Source organism: Euleptes europaea, chromosome 6 (genome assembly GCF_029931775.1).
Source record: "Euleptes europaea isolate rEulEur1 chromosome 6, rEulEur1.hap1, whole genome shotgun sequence".
Classification (NCBI taxonomy): Eukaryota; Metazoa; Chordata; class Lepidosauria; order Squamata; family Sphaerodactylidae; genus Euleptes; species Euleptes europaea.
The window spans coordinates 23,235,548-23,255,626 of record NC_079317.1 but is presented as its reverse complement, the minus strand read 5'-3'; the positions used below and the strand labels follow the sequence as shown (position 1 = coordinate 23,255,626).

At 46.2% G+C, this 20,079-nt stretch overlaps 1 protein-coding gene across 1 annotated transcript in view; it reads right to left on the bottom strand.

Moving 5' to 3' along the window:
- CLMN (calmin) overlaps positions 1-17,595 on the bottom strand; it is an 88,156-nt gene extending 70,561 nt beyond the window's left edge. Inside the window, exon 1 of the mRNA XM_056852258.1 lies at positions 17,514-17,595. Coding sequence (XP_056708236.1) covers positions 17,514-17,595 — 82 coding nt within the window. The remainder of the gene's footprint in view (positions 1-17,513) is intronic.
- Positions 17,596-20,079: the final 2,484 nt, after the last annotated feature.

The following is a 20,079-nucleotide window of genomic DNA, read 5'->3' as shown; positions in this document are numbered from 1 at the left end:
AGGTTTGAATCTGCACTGTGTCATGGCAACTTGCTGGGGACCTTGGCCCTCTCCACCTAACACATCTTACAGGGTTGCTATGAGCATAAAATGGAGCAGAGGAGAACGATGAAAGGTGATCTGGGTCCTCATTGGGGAGAAAGGTGGGGTATAAATGAAGTAAATATATAGTATATACCCCACATATGACTTAACATTTTCCAGTAAACGCAGTCACATAGAAGAAGAATTGGTTTTTATATGCCGGCTTTCTCTACCACTTGAGGAAGACTCAAACCGGCTTACAATCACCTTCCCTTCCCCTCCCCACAACAGACACCCTGTAAGATAGGTGAGGCTGAGAGAGCTCTTAATACTGTAACTTGCCCAAGGTCACCCAGCGGGCTTCATTGAAGAAATGGGGAAACCAACCCAGTTCACCAGATTAGCCTCCCCCACTCATGTGGAGTGGGGAATCAAACCCAGTTCTCCAGATTAGAGTCCACCTCTCCAAACCACCACTCGTAACCACTATACCATACTGGCTCTCCATAGAGATACATATCTTATTTACATTTCTATAATCCACGGAACAAATTGAGTAAATGGTTAAAACACTTGCTCTATTCCATTTTGGGCAAGATAAACTGACAATTAACGATGTTAATAACGATTAATAGCTCAGTGAAACAAGCGAACTATAAATCATTATATTTTCTACAACCCAACTGTTATCACCCATACAACATTATCACGACAATTCTTAATAACTATTTATATTGCTATTTTATTTATTTGTTTTAGACGTATACCCTGCCTCTCCCCTGGGTCACAGGGCTTGGGGTGCCTGAACCAACATACCATGAACAATATCAATCTATCAATAGAAATAAAACATACTAAATCTTAAAATACAATCTGTAAGATAGTATCCTAGCTCAGGCATCAGAATAAAACATGACCTAAGTATAACAATTTAAAGAGTTGTAGAATTTATAAAAATATTGCTCTAAGGACCAGGAATAATAAAATGGTTTCCAGTGTTTAAGAAATGTTGACTTCTTTATTGTTTCCTTTCTTTGCTGGACAATTTCAGTTAGTTTAGATAATTTAGATGTTAACCATATTGTTTGCATCCAGGACTATAGATTTAAATCTCTAATACACTTCCAACTTTTTGCAATTAGCATTCCAGCAGCAGCCAGACAACCTAAAACCATATGTCTATATACTGATGGCAGCTGAGCATTAATACGTCCAAAAAGAAGCATTTTAATCTCCTGATAGAAATTAGAAGAATGATGAATTTCTGTCTAACAATCTTATTCCACCACCTTAAAGGATTCTTATGTAATCTAATTAAAACATCTTGCAGACGAGATCCTATGCATGTTTACTTAGATGCAAATCCCATTAACTTACTTTTAAGTTAGAGATCTATATGAGTTAATGTGCACTTAAGGCCACTGACTTAACTGTGCCTTGTGAAGCCACAAATCTATGGATTTAAACCCTACTGAACTCATGGCTAAAGACCCAATCACTCTAATTTGGGCATAAGCCCCATTCAACTCAGTGAGACTTGTGTATGTGTGTGATCGTGTGTGTGTGTTTCGTCATCAAGTCATAGCTGACTTATGAAGACCCCATAGGGTTTTCAAGGCAAGAGACATTCAGAGGTGGTTTGCCATTGCCTGCCTCCACGCCACGCCCAGAGGCGGATCTACTGTGAAACTAATGAAGCTTAAGCTTCAGGGGCCCTAATCCCGGAGGGGCCCCCTGAAGCAACTTTTTTTAATGAGTGAATTTCTCAACAAAATAGATTGAGTTTTTCAAGTGATAGAATCATAAGCCAATGGGTTGAAGTACTTAATATTGACTTTAGAATATGCTCTAATACCCATTTCATATGGCCTCAAAATGTCCCTGTCATTGGTCAAATTTCACAATTTTCTCGGGGGCTTGCTGTGCTCGAACCCCCAGCTGTAAGGGCTCACTGAGCTTGCCAGAATCTATTCACAGCCTACATTTTGGCAGCTGGATTGTCAGATCCTTTGTTGGTGCATGGCTTAATAGTTCTGTAGTTTTATTTCATCACGGCATGGCCCATTTTCAAGGGCTCCAGCTCACCACCCTGTTCTCCACCATTTGGGCCTTGAGGTCCTTGCAAGGGCAGCAAGGCCCTTTGGACCTTGTTGGATGTTGCCCTATTGTTGCCGGTTGTGAAGGGCCCCCCATAGCAGTTCAAGCTTCAGGGCACCAAAAATGTAGGTCCGCCACTGACCACGTCCCTAGTATTCCTTGGAGGTCTCCCATCCAAATACTTACCAGGGTTGAGGCTGAGAGTGTTTGACTAGCCCAAGGTCACCCAGCAAGTTTCCATGGAAGAGTGGGGATTCGAACCTGGGTCTCCCAGATCTTAGTCCAACACCTTAACCACTACACCACATGAGACTTACTCCTGAATAAACATGAAGATATATGGTGTACATGTTCCAGGGGCTGTCCTTGAATTTTGCTTCTTACCATTTAAGGAATACTGGCTTTTTGACGGAAAAGTAAGCACCACAAAGCTACCTTGCATTCGGCAGATCATTTTAAATTTATAATTCACAATGTTGCTGGGACACCATAAACACCCCCACTACTAGCTCAGGAGTTCAGCTATGCCTTTAGTTGCATTACAAAGAGGAAAAAAACATGACCTGAGAATACTTGCTGTGACTCAGGGAAGCCTGTGCGTCCCTGGTCAGCAACTTCCTGGAGGTCTACTTTGAGAAGCAAATGAGCGAGCAGCTTATCTCCCACATCATAAAAGTAAATGGCTAACGTGTTCCCTCATTACAGAGATCACCTTATCTGTACCTTCCACCTCAAAGTTCATTGCTGAAGGGGGCAGGAGTCAACATATTGCTGGGAGCCCTTCCCCTCCCCACAACAGACACCCTGTGAGGTAGGTGGAGCTGAGAGAGCTATAAGAGTTGTAACTTGCCCAAGATCACCCAGCTGGCTTCGTGTGTTGGAGTGGGGAAACTCATCCAGTTCACCAGATTGGCCTCTGCCGCTCATGTGGAGGAGTGGGGAATCAAACCCGGTTCTCCAGATCAGACTCCTCCGCTCCAAACCACCGCTCTTCCCCACTACACCACGCTGGCTTCATATACCACGTCTCACCTACTGTGGGCGTTCCATGTTAAATCTGAGTTTGTAACACACAAACAAAAAAGCCGAAGAGAAACACGTCATTTTTGCACATTCAAAATCCCAGCTGTCAATGCCTATTTCGAGGCTCCCACTTTCCCCTCCTCCGGTAATTCTAAAGATGAGGCAAGGCAGCATTTAACAACTTCCTTCAATGACTGTGCTTCTGAGAACGTCATCAGCCCAACTGGGCAAGTTTTTGTTGCTGCTATTTTATTAATTACATTGATTGTTATAGGGATGTGTATCTTCTGTAATTATTGTGTTTAAATAATAGAGGTTCTAACTAGATTGTACCTGGCCAGTTTAAACTCATGAACACATGAAGGTGCCTTATACCGAGTCAGATCGTTGGTCTATCAAAGCCAGTCTCGTGTACTATGGTAGCAGCTCTCTATAGTCTTAGGTATTTCACATCACTTACTGCCTGGTCCTTTTAGCTGGAGACACTGGGGACTGAACCAGGGACCTTCTCACGCAAAGCAGATGCTCTATCACTGAACCACAGCCATACCCCGAGACTCATGTCTCATGAGTGTAAATTTCTAGGGAGACAAAGCCTTGGCATAGGTCAAGAATAGAGTTACCAGCTCCGGGTTGGAAAATACCTGGAGATTTGGGGGGTGGGCCCTGTGGAGGGTGGGCTTGGGGAGGGGAGGGACTTCGATGGTGCATAATGCCATACAGTCCACCTTCCGGAGTGGCCATTTTCTCCAGCTGAACTGATCTCTGTCACCTGGAGATTAGTTGTAATAGCAGGAGATCTCCAGCCACTGCCTGGAGGTTGGCAACCCTAGTCAAGCAACACTCACACACTGTCTTCTTTCATGTTTTATACTTCAAGCCAAAGATCTCTGAAAGATCACACTCACATGAGCAGCTAAAGGCAATATGACAGTCTGAAGGCCAGCCCAACCGTCAGCAATCTGATCCGCAAGATCATCACCACTTACAGATGCTAATTACATCAGTTATATGTCTGTAACTTTCCATTGTATCTGCTTATTTCATTCCATCCTAGACTTGATTTTACATTTTGCCTACCTAGCAACAGTTGGGAATGTCTGAGTGAACAAATTGTGGATTGGATCTCGTTTTAAACTGGCCTCTTCATAACATCCCACACACACACACACCTACCTTTCTGTTGGGTATATAAGTCACCTTGATGGATTTAAACTTCAGTGCAACTGATGAAGTGAGCTCAGACTCTTGAAAGCTTATGCTGGAATAACTGCCCATTCCTGAGCTCCGGGGACAAAAGAGCTCAGGAGGCACGCAAGTGGCTTCGCCAACATCTGGGCTGCTTGCGCCGCTGCCGCTTGCGCCGCCCAGAGAGGAACGGACGCTGGCATTGGGGTGCACACGCTGGCCTCCCTGCACTGGAGCAGCAGTGCAACCCTGGGACACCGGCTCAGCCTCCGGCTGACATCCCAACGGTGCAAGTACCTGCCCCATCGTCCCGGGGGGCATTCCTGGGGTGTTCTGGGGGCAGAGCTGCCAGTAGGCAGCTTCCTGACCCCTCTCAGGCGGGAAACACCCCCTCCAGCAACAGGTTTTTCCTGATGCAGCCTCACTGTTCTCAATGGGGAAAATGCCCCATTTTCTAAATTTTACCTTTAAAATGGCTTTGGAGGCGCCTCGGGGCGCCTTGGCCACGCCGTCCCCAGCTGCCGAAAGGCTCAGGAATGAGCTGTAAACTTTGCTAGTCTTTAAGGCGCCACTGGATTTCTATTTCACCGAAGAGTAAATCAGTCAATTGTATCATTAGGAAGAGTTGGACAGTCAGTCTGAGGTGGCAGACCCTGAAGTGGCATTAACAAGCTGAAAATCATCAATACAACTGTTTTTTTAACCACCAACAGTGGTGATAGATGGTACCAACCGACCTCCCAGCCTCAGGCACCAAAACATCCTGCACCATCTCCACCTAGATAATTCTCAAATACAAATTCTGAAATTTATCAGTCTGAGAGCACCCATTCCAAACTGGTAGCAGCTCTGGTAACACCACAGCATTCATAGCAATACAGTTCAGGCGGAACGACCATCAATATATCGAATATGAATGATATAGCTTACAAAGTGAAAGACGAGTGCTGTAGCGAACATAGAGGCATGTACCACAGAAGACAAAGCATGACTTGGTTTCAACGAGACTCAGATAAGAAGATGGTTTTCAATGAATATTTTCTGTGGTGTACTAGTTAAGAGCAGCAGGAATCTAATCTGGAGAACTGGGTTTGATTTCCCCGCTCCTCCACATGAGCGGTGGATGCTAATCTGGTGAACTGGGTTGGTTTCCCCACTCCTCCACATAAGGCCAGCTGGGTGACCTTGGGCTAGTCACAGTTCTCTTAGAGCTCTCTCAGCCCCACCTACCTTACAAGGTGCCTGTTGTGGGGAGAGGAAGGGAAGGTGATTGTAAACAGCTTTGAGACTCCTTAAAGGTAGAGAAAAGTGGGGTATAAAAACCAGCACTTCTTCATTAGATGAAATGAAGGAGAGCAGGACGATGTAAGCCGCTTTGGGTGCCCATTGGGAAGTTGGCGTGATATAAATGAAGTGAACAGACAGTGCCTGTAATATACGGTAATGGAACTTGGCTCTATTAATTTCAATTTTTGCTGATGTTCACACCTTCTGGTACACATGAACAAACTGAATCAGACCCTTGGTCCATCAACATCAGTATTGTCTACTCAGACCGGCAGCGGCTCTCCAGGGTCTCAGGGTCTCTTTCACATCACCTACCTGCCTAGTACCTTTAACTGGATATGCCAGGGACTGAACCTGGGACCTTCTGCATGCCAAGCAGATGCTCTACCACGGAGCCACATCCCCTACTTGGTACATTTGCTCTGGAAGCACTTCCTTGACTTAGCAAAATATATATATATATATTGGTCAAAGTCTGGCAAGCCACAGTGCAAGGTCATTTAAAAAAGGAGAAAGAATTCAACGCTATCTCAGACTGTAGCATTCACAACAGCTTTTATGCCTTAGCAGCTTTGCCATGGAACTCACTAGGAAGGCGGAAATAGCCTTTAGCACCACAGCAAATGGTGTTCTCACAACCCTCCCCTTTCTAAAAGAATCAATGGCAAAACTCCCTACAGAATTCAGTAAGAGCAAAACAAACATTCTGCGCCACTTCAAAACCCCACTGGCACATTCAGATCATACACCACACTGGGTGGAAAAACAGATTGGATTTTTAAGTGGACGACTGCTGTACCAGACCTATTACATCACATCATCTGATGTGAGCTGCTGGATACACACACACAAAATCATATATTCAACTACCTCTACAGTGCAATGCTATGCAGAACTAACCCTTCTAAATCCATTGAAGTTAATATGCTTGGAAGGGTGTAACTCTGCTTTGGATGGCAGTATTAATTAAAAGGTTCAATTAATTCTGGTGCTCATTTTACCAGGGATGCATAAGAATGGCCACAACTTAGCCACTTTAATTAAAAATAAATTGGATCAAATTAAGTGCTGTGAAATGAATCCCCACCCCCTAACTCATGTTGTTTAATTTGGATTTCACATTATGAAATGTATTCCCTGCTACAAAGAGGGTATAATGGGAGACGACACCAAGGTAAAAGAAATGCTCATCTGCTCCTTGCTCTCTGTAATTTCTTGAACCTATGCCCTTATCCCATCTTACCTTTTGGCTGGTATACTAAAAATTAACTACGGGTGCAGTTCAAGTTTACTTCTTGATTTCAACAGGACTTACTTCCCGATAAGACTGAGATCCAGATAAAAATTCTTATAATCATGCCTTGATGCATTTTCACTCTCAGTTCTGTCAGCAAAGCTGATTCTATGACCTTAGGCAGTTCATGAGAGGGAGGGCATCTTGGCCATCTTCTGGGCATGGAGTTGGGGGTCACTGGGGTGGTGTGGGGGAGGTAGTTGTGAATTTCCTGCATTGTGCAGGGGGTTGGACTAGATGACCCTGGTGGTCCCTTTCAACTCTATGATTCTACTTGCAAGCCAACATTTTGGATGTGTGTCAACATGCAGGCATACATACAGCCAAGTTTCAGGTGGGTATCTGACGAAGGGAGACTTGACTCTTGAAAGCTTATACCCTGGAAACCTTGAACACATGATGCTGCCTTTTACTGAAACGGACCCTTGGTCCATCAAAGTCAGTATTGCCTACTCAGACCGGCAGTGGCTTTCCAGGGTCTCAGGTAGAGGTCTTTCACATCACCTATCTGCCTAGTCCCTGTAACTGGATTGAACCTGGGACCTTCTGCATGCCAAGCAGATGCTCCACCACTGTGCCACGGCCCCTCCCCTGTTGAGGTCTCTCCTCCTCAAACCCCGCCCTCCTCCCCAAATCCCCAGGAATGTCCCAAGCCAGAGTTGGCAACCCAATTATTCGCATGTGACCCACCTGTGATTCACATTTTAAGAAAAACAACACTAGCAAAAAGAAACAATCTTGTGGGTCTTTAAGGGGCTACTGGACTTGAATCTTGTTCTTCCACAGGCAAGTGAAGCTCAAACCAAATGCAAGCCTACGCAGAAAAAAAAGAGAACTTGCAGCCCTTCTTTTGGCCAATCTGGAGCCAGAAGACAAATAAATAAAAATAATCTGTCCTGTGCTACATGCTTAGAGCGCAGCTATCTCAGCAAGGCAAACCTTATTTTCCTTTCAGTCAGCATAGCACTTAATTGCACTTCATTCGTTAACTGCAATTAAAAGGTCCTAACCAACTACGGACTCCTAACAATTCACTCGTTATTAAAACAACCTTTCTGTTGGAAAAAGGAAAAGGTCTTTCAACGAGTCGACCTGCTGTTTTCATACTTTCGACCCTTTCCAGGTCCACTGGTCTGAAGAGAAATTCTTTCACATTCTTCACATTCCAGAGCATCCGGAGGGGGCACAGGCTGTTCAGAAGGGATGCCAACCAAGCGGCGCTGGGCCTCACTGCACCTCCTAGACCACACTCGACACTCCCTGGCCATGTACGGCAAGGTGTCTTTCAGGAAGTTCCACCGCGATCCTAAACAGAGCTAGTCAATGGTCTTAGGAGGGTATAACACTGCTTAGGATTGTATTGTGTATCTGCCATTACTCAGCTCCTCATTCTTTACTTACTTCATTTATACACCACTTTTCTCCCCAATGGGGACCCAAGGTGGCTTACATAATTCTCCTCACAACAACCCCTGTGAGCTGTTAGTTAGGCTAACAGCGTGTGACTGGCCCAAGGGGGTCTGGAGAACAAGTCCTATGAGGAAAGGTTGAAGGAGCTGGGTATATTTAGCCTGAAGAGGAGAAGACTGAGAGGAGATATGATAGCCATCTTCAAGTACTTGAAGGGGTGTCATATAGAGGAGGGTGCCGAGTTGTTTTCTGTTGCCCCAGAAGGTCGGAACAGAAACAACGGGTTGAAATTAAATCAAAAGAGTTTCCGTCTAGATATTAGGAAGAATTTTCTAACAGTTAGAGTGGTTCTTCAGTGGAACAGGCTTCCTCAGGAGGTGGTAAGCTCTCCTTCCCTGGAGGTTTTAAAGAAGAAGTTAGATGGCCATCTGTCAGCAATGCCGATTCTATAACCTTAAACAGTTAATGAGAGGGAGGGCATCTGGGCTATCTTCTGGGGATGGTCACTGGGGGTATTGGGGGGGAGGTAGTTGTGAATCTCCTGCGTTGTGCAGGGGGTTGGACTAGATGACCCTGGTGGTCCCTTCTAATTCTATGATTTTAAGATCAGCCAGCAGGCTTCCATGGCAGAGTGGGGATTCGACCCTGGGTCTCTCAGATCCTATATCAACACTCTAACCACAATACCACGCTGGCTCTCATTAACAGTCCCCCTGAAAAGCTTCCAAGAAACATAACCAGAGCTCCCAAGAGGACACAGTCTGAAAGCCCCTAAATAGAACATTAAAAATAAACTAGACACCAGCAGCTAAAAATCTGGCTGTGTGTTCCAGATCAATATGTGGACTTCAGCTTTCCACAGCTCCTGGTCACATGTGTTAGCTTAGACCTTTGTTCGTGCTACAGAAGGGGGATGCTGCTTATGAAATAAAGTTCACATGAGGCTTAGGAAAGAAACAGAAACCTTTTTATTGTGCAGGAACGCCATGGTGGATAGGAAAAATAATCAAGCTAGGATGGAGAGAGATCGCAAAGAGAGTGTCTTGCCCCCGTGGCGGTTAGGAAGATAAGCAGGAAGAAAAGGAGTTAGCCCAAAGGAAGGAATCCCTAAGAGCAGCAATCCAGGTAAACAAAGGGATAGTAGCAGAGCAGACAACAGGAAGGATATAGGATCCAACCTATCTAGCCTTGTCAGCTCTACCATTCCCCTCTGAAGCACTGGTGAGCTCTGTATAAGAAGAAGAAGAGTTGGTTTTTATATGCTGTCTTTCTCTACCACTTAAGGGAGACGCAAACCGGCTTACAATCACCTTCCCCTCCCCACAACAGACACCCTGTCAGGTGGGTGGGGCTGAGAGAGCTCTAAGAGCTGTAACTTGCCCAAGGTCACCCAGCTGGCTTCGTGTGTAGAAGTGGGGAAACAGATTAGCCTCCACTGCTCATGTGGTGAAGTGGGGAATCACACCCGGTTCTCCAGATCAGAGTCCACCGCTCCAAACCACCGCACTTAACCGCTACACCACACTGGCTCTCCTATAAAGAACCAGCCTTCCACTTCCAACAAAATGCACATTATTTCCCACACCATTTCTACTCCTCTTTCCTCTGGGTCACCTCCATCTCCAGTCCTCCACTCCTAGCTCCCCAGCTTCTCTCAGTCTGTTGCCTTCGCCAGTCCCCACTGCCTCCTGGTTCTATAGGATCTTGTTCTCCCCACCCCCTTTAGAATCTGAGCAGCTCACCAATGATACTGAGAAACTCTTCTGCTGGCCTGAACCCTCCATAATATGAGGATCGCTCAATCAAACATTGCCAGGCTATTATCACCATATTCCTTGGTACATTACACTCTAAATGGGATTCTTTTTAAGCTGCTAAAATAAAATCTTTAATTAATTTAAAATGGGATTCTTTTTAAGCTGCTAAAATAAAATCTTTAATTAATTTAAAATAATTTAAAAATCTGCCAACAACTAATCAGGTGCCAAATCTCCATTCACACATTGATAGAAAGTAATGTCCCATGATCCACTGGAGGGATATTGTGCAATGATTAAAACACAAACAGGAGTTTGTTTATGTGATAGAAGGGTAATAAGAAGACCCATGATGGGTCAGACCACTTGTCCATCTAGTCCAACACCCTGTTTCCAACAGTGGTCAGTCAGCTACCATGAGGAAGCCAAAAGCAGAGCCCACAGACAACAGCCCTGAACGGATGACTGCTCCCAAACATTTGAGAGTTGGAGGCATTTGCCTCTGACCCACTAGGATATCATGGGTACTAGTCAATGATAGACCTGTCCTCCATAAAGCGATCCAAACCCATTTTAACCCCATCTAAGCCTGTAGACATAACATCCTGCGGTAGTGACTTCCACTAACTTTCATTTGTCATTTTATTGCTCATTCACCTGGTTTCCAGAGGTCTTTCTGTAGCTACTCACAATCCACTTGGGGAGGGGGTGTGGTTCACTGGTACAGCATCTGCTTTGCATGCACAGGGTCCCAGGTTCCATCCCTGGCACCTCCAGTTAAAAGGATCAGGTAGTGGGTGATGTGAAAGACCTCTACCAGACACCCCGGAGAGCCGCTACCACTTTGAGCAGACAATACTGATATTGATGGACTAGTTCTGTATAAGGTAGTGTCATGTATTCATGCGTGTTCACTTCACAGGGACCATGGCTCAGTGGCAGAGTATCTGCTTTGCATGCAGAAGGGTCCATATTCAGTCCTCAGTATGCCTCTAATACAAAAGTTCTCCGTTTACATACTTAGAAATATCAACATGGCAAATTCAGCAATTTCAACTAACACAGCAAAACAGGAAAACTAGTATAGAACTTACTAATCACATGAATGATTGTATGTCGGTTGTATCCTACAGCTTCCGTCACCTAAATGAACAACTCTTCATCTAATGGAAGAAAGTTGCAGGATCTAACCCATAAATAGGGAGCTGTTGTAGGCACCATGTTTAAGATGCTGGATTTTTACATTGTTTGTTTTTGCTGTCAAGTCACAGCTGACTTATGGTGACCCTGTAGGGTTTTCAAGACAAGAGACTTTCAGAGGTGGTTTGCCATTGCCTACCTCGGCATCACAATCCTGGTATTCCTTGAAGGTCTCCCATCCAAATACTAGCTAGGGCCGACCCTGCTTAGCTTCTGAGATCTGGCAAGATCAAGTTAGCCTGGGGCTATCTAGGTCAGTACTTCACATGGCTAGTGGCAGTTTATAGTATAAAAATACCAGAAATATATTTCAAAGGTTAAAGAAATAAAATGTTCTAAAACACATAGGAAAATAAGAAAATGACTGCTGGAACAGGCCAGTGGTCAATCTAGTCCAGCATACTGTTTCACACAGTGGCCATCCAGATGTCCTGGAGGGCCAACAAACAGGGCACAGAGGCCAAGGACTCCCCCTCCCGTCACTGGATAGAGGCACCTGGTTGGCCACTGTGTGAACAGACTGCTGGACTTGATGGACCTTGGTCTGATCCAGCAGGTCCTTTCTTATGTTCTTGTGTATTCAGAGGTTTGCTGCCTCTATGTATGGAGGTTCCTTTTAGTCTCTATGGCTAGTAGCCGTTGACACCAAAGGTAGTACTAATTAATAATCTGAGAAGTTGTAAAAAGGGAGAAAGAGATTGGTTGGTAATATATGCTAGAAAAAGAACACTCCTTGCAAAAAAAAAATTGCAAGTTTGATTTTAAAAAGTGGAAGGCTGCAGAAAGATATGGTAGATGAGTATAGTGCAAATTACAGGTTGTTTCCAAGACACAGCAGGGCAATGATATTGCTCTGACTTATTTGTGGATAATTAAAAAAAAATAGATCACATATTAGAACATCAATATGATATAATCCATGTTATAAAGCTGATTGGCCCTTGCTTCGTATTTTTTTAACATACAGATGACAACTCATATGATAAATTTTTAGAATGTCAGTATTTCTGTAAAATTCATTAAAATTAAAAACTTTTTAAAAAAGTTCTCAAGCCTCACAAAATCATAGTTCCCAGAATTTCTAGAAAAGAACTATGACAAGTTCACGCGGTAAATGCAGCTTGAGTCATGCAAGATTGATATTACGTGATGGCTTTTTAACATATTGTGCAAATACTGTACTTTGCGGTAGGTATACAAATATATGGTATGCAAATATGAACATGCATTGGGCTTTCTAGCAGAGAACAGACTTGCTCGTTGCTATGCTAAAGCCCCAAGATGACGTGCCATGAATCCCTACCAAGTCCCATAGAGTTGGAGGGAATTCCATGCCCTAGTGTGTTTAGGATTGCAGCTAGTTAAAACAGAACAAGATCGGTAGTCGTGTTAGTCTGTCTCTAGCAGTAGAAAAAAAGCAAGAGTCCAGTAGCACCTTAAAGACTAACAAAATTTCTGGCAGGGTATGAGCTTTCGTGAGCCACAACTGAAGAAATGAAGTGTGGCTCCCGAAAGCTCATAATACCCTGCCAGAAATTTTGTTAGTCTTTAAGGTGCTACTGGACTCTTGCTTTTTTCTACTAAAACAGAACAAGTCTTCATCTTTTCCTCTGCAAAAGGGGGGGAAGGTATGTGTTATATAAGAGAAATTAGATCTCTTCCCATCAACTGCAGCAATTCCCCCCCAGCATGCTTTGTAGCTGTACTAAAAGCATTTGCAGCGGGTGCCTAATGATAATGACATGTAATCCCAAACCTATTATTTTAATACAGCTATGCTTCAGCTTAATGTCAACTGTTGATTAAAATGATTGAGATGGTACATTAAATAAATTGTTTTCCCATCCCGGCATACAAAGCTATTCCTTTATGGTTCACTTTGGTTGGCAGACTCTCTGCTACGTCAGGCTCGATGAGCAAACATAACTTTTGCTGGAAATATTTTCTCCGCACCAAATGATAATGGAATAATTTCCATTACTCAAAGTAGTCCATCCAGAGTGGCTAGAAGCAATAAATGTGTCATCTCCGCCTTGATTAACTCTGCAGAAGCTCGTTAAGACGACACCTGCTTTCATCCGTGTGAGCCAAACTGCATTCAGATAGACTGCTGTAATTCTTGCAGATTCACTCGGTGAAATTTGTTTTCCAGATACACAACACACCTTTGTGTCTGATCCAACCAACCTCAATTCTCTTTTAGGGTGACACTGCCAGAATCAAGCTGCAACCAGGGCCATAGCTGGGGGGGATGGAGAGAAGGAGAACTACCTCTCCTACAGGAGGAGTGGGCTGGGTAGGAGAGGCAGTTCTGCCACCCTCTCTGTATGACACAGGGGAAGCGGCTGCCCTCCTCACCCCCCACACACAGTTCTGACCCTGGCTGCAACCTATTAACATTACTGAACATACGAAGCTGCCTTATAGTGACTCAGACAAACAGTCCATCAAAGTCAGTATTGGCTACTCTGACACTCAGCCGCTCTCCAGTGTATCAAGCACAGGCCTATCACCTACTGGACCTGATCCTTCTAAGTGGAGATGCTGGGGATTGAACCTATGACCTTCTGAATGCCAGGCAGATGCTCTACAGCTGAGCTATGGCGTTTCCCTGTGTCCCTGTGGCATCCAACGCAAATGCTCTAGCAAGAGCAACTACACATCTTGTATTTTACATCTGTGACAATCTTGGGATCTTGCCCCTCAACAGCAGGTAATTGGAGCCTGCTGAGCCTTGCCCAAAGTTTACAGACTAACGATTCATAACTAATAAGTACAACTTATTCGGTAGTTATGTTATCCTAGCCCAGCGGTTCCCAAACTGTGCTCCATGGAGCACTTGGTGCTCCCTGAAACATCTCCTAGTGCTCCGTGAAGAGACTTGAAAGAAAAATACTACTGTCATTCCATTTAGTATATAGGTGCTAGGTGAAAATGCTCCGTGACTAATTTGTCTCCTGAAAAGTGCTCCATGACTCAAAAAGTTTGGGAACCGCTGTCCAGCCCATCAATGTCATGCACACGTCCACTGATGGCTAGGCCCAATTCTATTTACCTCAATTTACTTTTTGGCCACCCCCTCTCCTACCTTACTTTTGAACTAGACCTTATAAGGTGACATCTGGAATTTGTAGAATTCATCGTCAATATAAACCTGATTAAACTGAAGCAGATCAATACAACGCTGAATTAGTTCCATTAAAACAATACGATGTTACCTTAAAGCCAAACATCACTGAACTATCAGCCCAATTCTATGAATATCTACCCAAAGAGTAGGCCCTACTGAGTCTTGCTCCTATGTAGTAATGCTCTAGATTGCAACCCCAAGTGACTGAAATTCTACTACCTCTACAACCTCAAGGAAGTTAGATCCATCTTTGAATTAACATCTTCTCAGCAATGATCTGAACAGTATATAGGGGTGAGATGACAAAGATTATGATGAGGCGTATAGTTCACAAGAAGCTGAAATCGTGTTGTCACTGTGAACAAGGGGTAAAACCTTGGAGCATCCCTATGCATGCTGAGTTTCTAGGTTCACTTAATCCCCCAATCAAGATCCATTTATACATCTTCTGTCCTGGGATGATAATGTCGGATCTGAACTCGCTTCAGCTTCTTATTTGTTTGCTCTTTCAAGGGGTGAACTGGTCAAGGAGAAATGAAGAGTTCAAAAACCCTTGGAACATCAAAGGTCTTTGCCGAGCTTCCCTTTCATTCCAGACGGAAAAATCATGTCACATTTGTTAGAAATAACAAACTACGAATTGCCAAGAATGAGTGTGGGTTTCACACCTCGAAAGTCCTTGTTTGTATAGACAAGGGGTTGGTTCCAAACCACTGCAAATGGAGCAAAGCTAGTTCTGCTCTGGTTGTCGGGGGATTCCTGTGAATAGCACAGGAAGTAAAGGTGCATGGGGGGGTCTGCAGTGGGAGTGGGGAAATAAAAAAGTCCCCCCCCCATCCTCCACCAACCTAAGTTCCATTCCACGGGGGGAAATGCCACTCCAACCGCAGAAGAAAACCTTCAGATCCAACCCAAGAACGACAGCATGGTGGCATAAAAACTTCTGAATTCAGGGCTGATGAACAGAAAACTTTTGGACATCCACAGAACAGACCCTTAAAACCAATTAAATTGTCCCATTCTTTTTTCCACCACGTATGAGTATTATTGATTCACTGCACAATAAATGCTTCCTCAACAACTACTGATGCCACCACAAACTGCCCGCGTTATTCACAAATATTCCACAACACATTCCATCTAGGACAACAGTGAGATAGCCTCTCAATAAGATCTCTATATGAGCCTGCTCAAGTGAAGATCCTCTTGGAGGTCATCTCCATGTGTCCCCACCTGGAGTACCGTGGTGGGTATGGTCTTCTGAGCAGTGTACAGAGATTGTGTCTATTACATTGCAGAGTGACATACATGATTCTTACTATAGTATTCCCTATTACTATGTATGGGTGTGAAAGAGGGACAATGAAGAAAGCTGACAGGAATAAAATTGATTCATCTGAAATGGGGTGCCAGAGGAGAGTTTTACAGATACTACAGACCACCAAGAAGACAAATAAGTGGGCACTAGATGAAATCAAGCCTGAATTCTCCCTAGAAGTGAAAATGACTAAAAAGGCTACTGGTCACATCACCAGAAGACGACTCACTGGAAAAGACAATAATGCTAGGACAACTTGAAGGCAGTAGGAAAAGAGGAAGACTCAACACGAGATGGACTGATTCAACAAAGGAAGCCACGGCCTTCAGTTTGCAAGACCTGACCAACACTTAACGATGGGATGTTTTGGAGGTCATTAATTCATGCGGTCGCTATAGGTCAGAAGCGACTTCACAGCACACCACACACATACATGAGTCTTCCCTCCTCCACTTTATCCTCACAACAACCCTTTGAGGTAGGCTGAGAGTGTGTGTTTCTGGCCCAAGGGCACCCAATAAGCTTCCATGACAGAGGGGTGACTTGAACCCGAGTCTCCTAGATCACTCTAACCACTATACATTGCTGGCCACATAGGACATAAACTGGGACCCTATTATTTTAAAGACACGCAATTTATCAACGGGGCTTTTTAAAGTTATCGCAGCACCGTAAATTCATCTTCAACCCCCTCTCCAAGATCAGTGTATACAGATCGTGGTGATATCTTGCTGGTTCTGGACAATAAAGTTTTTATTATCTGGTGGACTTTTCTATTTGCTTAGAACAAGGCATGTGAAACTGTTTCTTCATCAAACATTACTTGGGGGAGGAAGCAACCACTGAATGTAGGAACAAATTATTACAACATCTCAAAACTTCCCTTGCCACCTGCTATCTATATCCACACATCTACTTGGCACGTCTCCCTTCATCCGGTGAAACTACCAACCATTACTATTGGATTTCGATGGAAGGAAGAGTGCTTTCCAAGACAATCTCTAAAAATCACAGCAGACACCTTGAAGCTCCACTGACATGCTGGAGTGGGCGGAATTCAGTCTTGCACAGTCTGCTTGTTTGTTTTTCTGAGAATTAGGATCATCCACTAACGCACCTTTTAAGTTTACAAAGCAAAGGTGCAGCCAACAGGATCTCTTGAAATTGGCCCCTTGCCCACCAGTGAACAAGGCCTTTCTTCTTCCCACTCCATCACTTTGGAAAAGTTTCGCCTCCTGTTTTAAGCACCATCCCGTCAATCGATCATACTTTTCTCAAACTTAAAAAAAACAAAACACTCTGCCACCTTTCATTTTCTGACGCCCGATTCCTCCTGCAAGTACTAAGCAACAGGCAGAAAGCGATTTTAAGCCATCTGATCTGAGTCTTTGGCCACAGATCTCCAACAGAAAAGCGGGCGGGCGGGGGGGGGGGTTTGAGACACAAGCACACCCAGTTTCCCTACATGCCCCACCAGATTCCTAACACAAGCATGTACATTCTCTCTTCTATAAATTTAAAATGTCATAAGCATGGAGTGGGGGGGGCTTTCCTCCAAACTCAGCAGTCCAAGTAGCAATTGAGAAGGAAACAGTGCACAATGCACAGGCGGAATGGGGGGGGGGGGAGGAAGGAAGCAGGGTTTAAAGTCCCCAAATCGAATCCATCTGGAAACCAACCCGGGAGGGGGACGCACTCCGATCCAGGCGCAGGCGCACGCACAACACCTCCATGGCGCAAGCAGAGAGAGGGAAGGCAAAGGGAGAAATCTGTTTTATGTTTTACCTTGGAGGTTTTGAACTCGGATGTCGCTAATCTGCCCGATCAGCTCCTCGCGCTGAAACCAGTCCCACTCGTGGCCGGCCATGGAGCAGCAGGCGGCGGCGGGGATGGCAAGATCGCGGCTGCTGCCGCAAGAGGAGGGGGGCTCTTCGATGCTCCCCGCCCCCGCAAGCAGAGACGAGGGCGAAAAAGGCGGAGGAGAGAGCGATCGGGGGTGGGTGGGTGGGTGGGTGCAGGAACCGGCGGCCCGGCAGCGAGGGGAAAGAGTTGGAGCGGGCAGGCGGCACTGCAAGGCGCCCAGCGCACAGAAGCGGCGCGGCAGGCTGGCTCAGCAAGCCCCCGAGACCACACGCGCGGGGAGGGCGCAGGGGAAGGGATGGGGGTGGACGCACAAGGTAGGCAAAGCAGCCCCACACCTCTGGACGGGAGGGAGGGGCGGGCAGGCACTTTGCGAGCTGCCCTCCTCCCTCCTCCTCCTCCTCCTCCTCCCCCGATCAAGTTTTTAAAGGGGCGAGGGCGCGCCCGAGGTTTCCCAGTTGCACGCTGCCAGGTTGGCCACCGGCGTGACGCAGGAGCAGGTCAGGGTAGGAGCCGCGGCACCTGGTTAATGTTTACTGGCGGGGGGGGGGGAGGCACGCACGCCTCTTGGGAGGCGAGCCCGCCTCCTCCTCCTCCTCGCGCTCTCTGCAGGCGGGTTGGGTTGGGTTGGCTTAGGGGGAAGGACCAAAACAAACCCGAGCTCGACCCAGCACGCCAGCTCTTGCCTTGGATCTGCCGCTCTCTAGATGCACCTTTTCCCCATCCAGATTCTCAAATTTTAACGCCCCGGAGGTTTTTGCCTTGGCTTGGCCGCTCTCTAAATGCACCTTTCCCCCTATCCGAATGCTCAAAACTCTGCGCGGGGGCTTATTTTTCTGTGTTTTTTTTTTTATAGTGTAATTTTTTTATAATTTTTATAACATAAAACAAAAACAATAAACAAACAAAAATAGGAAAAAGAAAATAGGAAAGAGTATCAATTATGATGATACAAAGTTATAAAGTTCAACAGAGCAAAGGTACCCTTTTGACCCTCCACCCACCTTAAAAAGCGACCCATCCGTTTTTCAGCTTTGAGATTTCGGATGGGGAAAACGGGCATCTAAAGAGCGGCAGAGCCCAGGCAGAAACCTCCCATGGGTCAATGGCCTCGCGAAGGGGGCAGCCCCCAAAGCCGGGCGCGGCCAAGGGGAAGCGGCAGGCTTCTTAGCATGGTCCTCCACCCCATGAAAAATAAGATCCAGTTCGGCAGTTCCTGCCTGCTTGGGGGGGGGTTGCAAGGCGGAGGGAGAGAAGGAAAACGAGGGATCAGAGCGAGGGGCGAGGGGCGGAGGGAGTGGGAAGGCTGGGGAAGGAGCGACAGTATTGATCACCCGTCAACCTGTAGGATTTGGGAGCATCCGGGGCTCCCGCAGGAGCAACAGAAAGGCCTGGAAGAGGGATTTCGGGCCCGGGGTGAATCCCAGGAGGGTTTCTCCCGGCGTTCCCGCCTGCAGTTGAGAAACAGCCACGGGCCTCCTCTCTCTTTCTTCCGCCACGTGTGTGTGTTAAGTGCCGTCAAGTCGCTTCCGACTCATGGCGACCCTATGAATGAAAGTCCTCCAAGATGTCCTGTCTTGGACAGCCTGGCTCAGATCTTGCAAATTGAAGGCTGCAGCTTCCGCCACAGACCTCTCGTTTTATGGCCGTCCCAAATCTGGTCCCCACTTAAGCATCCCCCAGTTCTGGGGACTCTGGGTTTTGCGCTGCCTAAGGGTTTTGCGCTGTAAGGAACAGCTCCAGTGTGAAGTCCGCGTGGGAAGGATTCACGAGGTCAGACCGGAGTTCAACAACACAGCTTTATTTGATTTGAGCACAGAACTAACTTACACACTGAACCTGCCCTGCTTATATGCCCCCCTGGCCGCCTGCGCCCACTCCCCCCCCCCATCCATGATAGGGGAGAATACCCTCTCGGTGACCAATGGGACATGCTGGCTTAGGGCCAATAGGATCTGTTTGCTTAGCCAGTAGGGCGAGTAGGGTTTAGGATCCTTCGTGCGGGACTCAAGCTCTTAAGTCTCCCCTTGCTTACTACCCTACTAAATACATACACAACATCCAGTATGGAGATCCTGATTTCAAAGCGACGCCGGACACGCCAAGGCATCCCCCCCCCTCCCGGGGCTTTGCACCGACGCGACCCCTCTCCCTCCGGGGGTGGGTCGGTGGGAAGCCTCCCCCCCCTTTGAACCGCGAGTTAGCGGGCCCGCACGCGCCCGAGGGTGGCTTGGGTTTGCCTCCGACCACCTCACGTGTGGAAGTCGTCCCTCCTCGTGCCTGGCCCGCTCATGCTGCAGAGAGAGGAGGCGGAGCGGGGCTGCGCTGAAACGAACGACAGGCGAGCCCATTAGAAACCACGGGAGACGCTGCACAGCCCATTGAAGATCAGAGGAGCCGGGGTGCCCATCCAGTTGCAGGGGCTCCGTTGAAACACATTACAGCGCAAAAAGAGTGGCAAATAAAATGTGGGCTGGATTTTCCAGCAAGG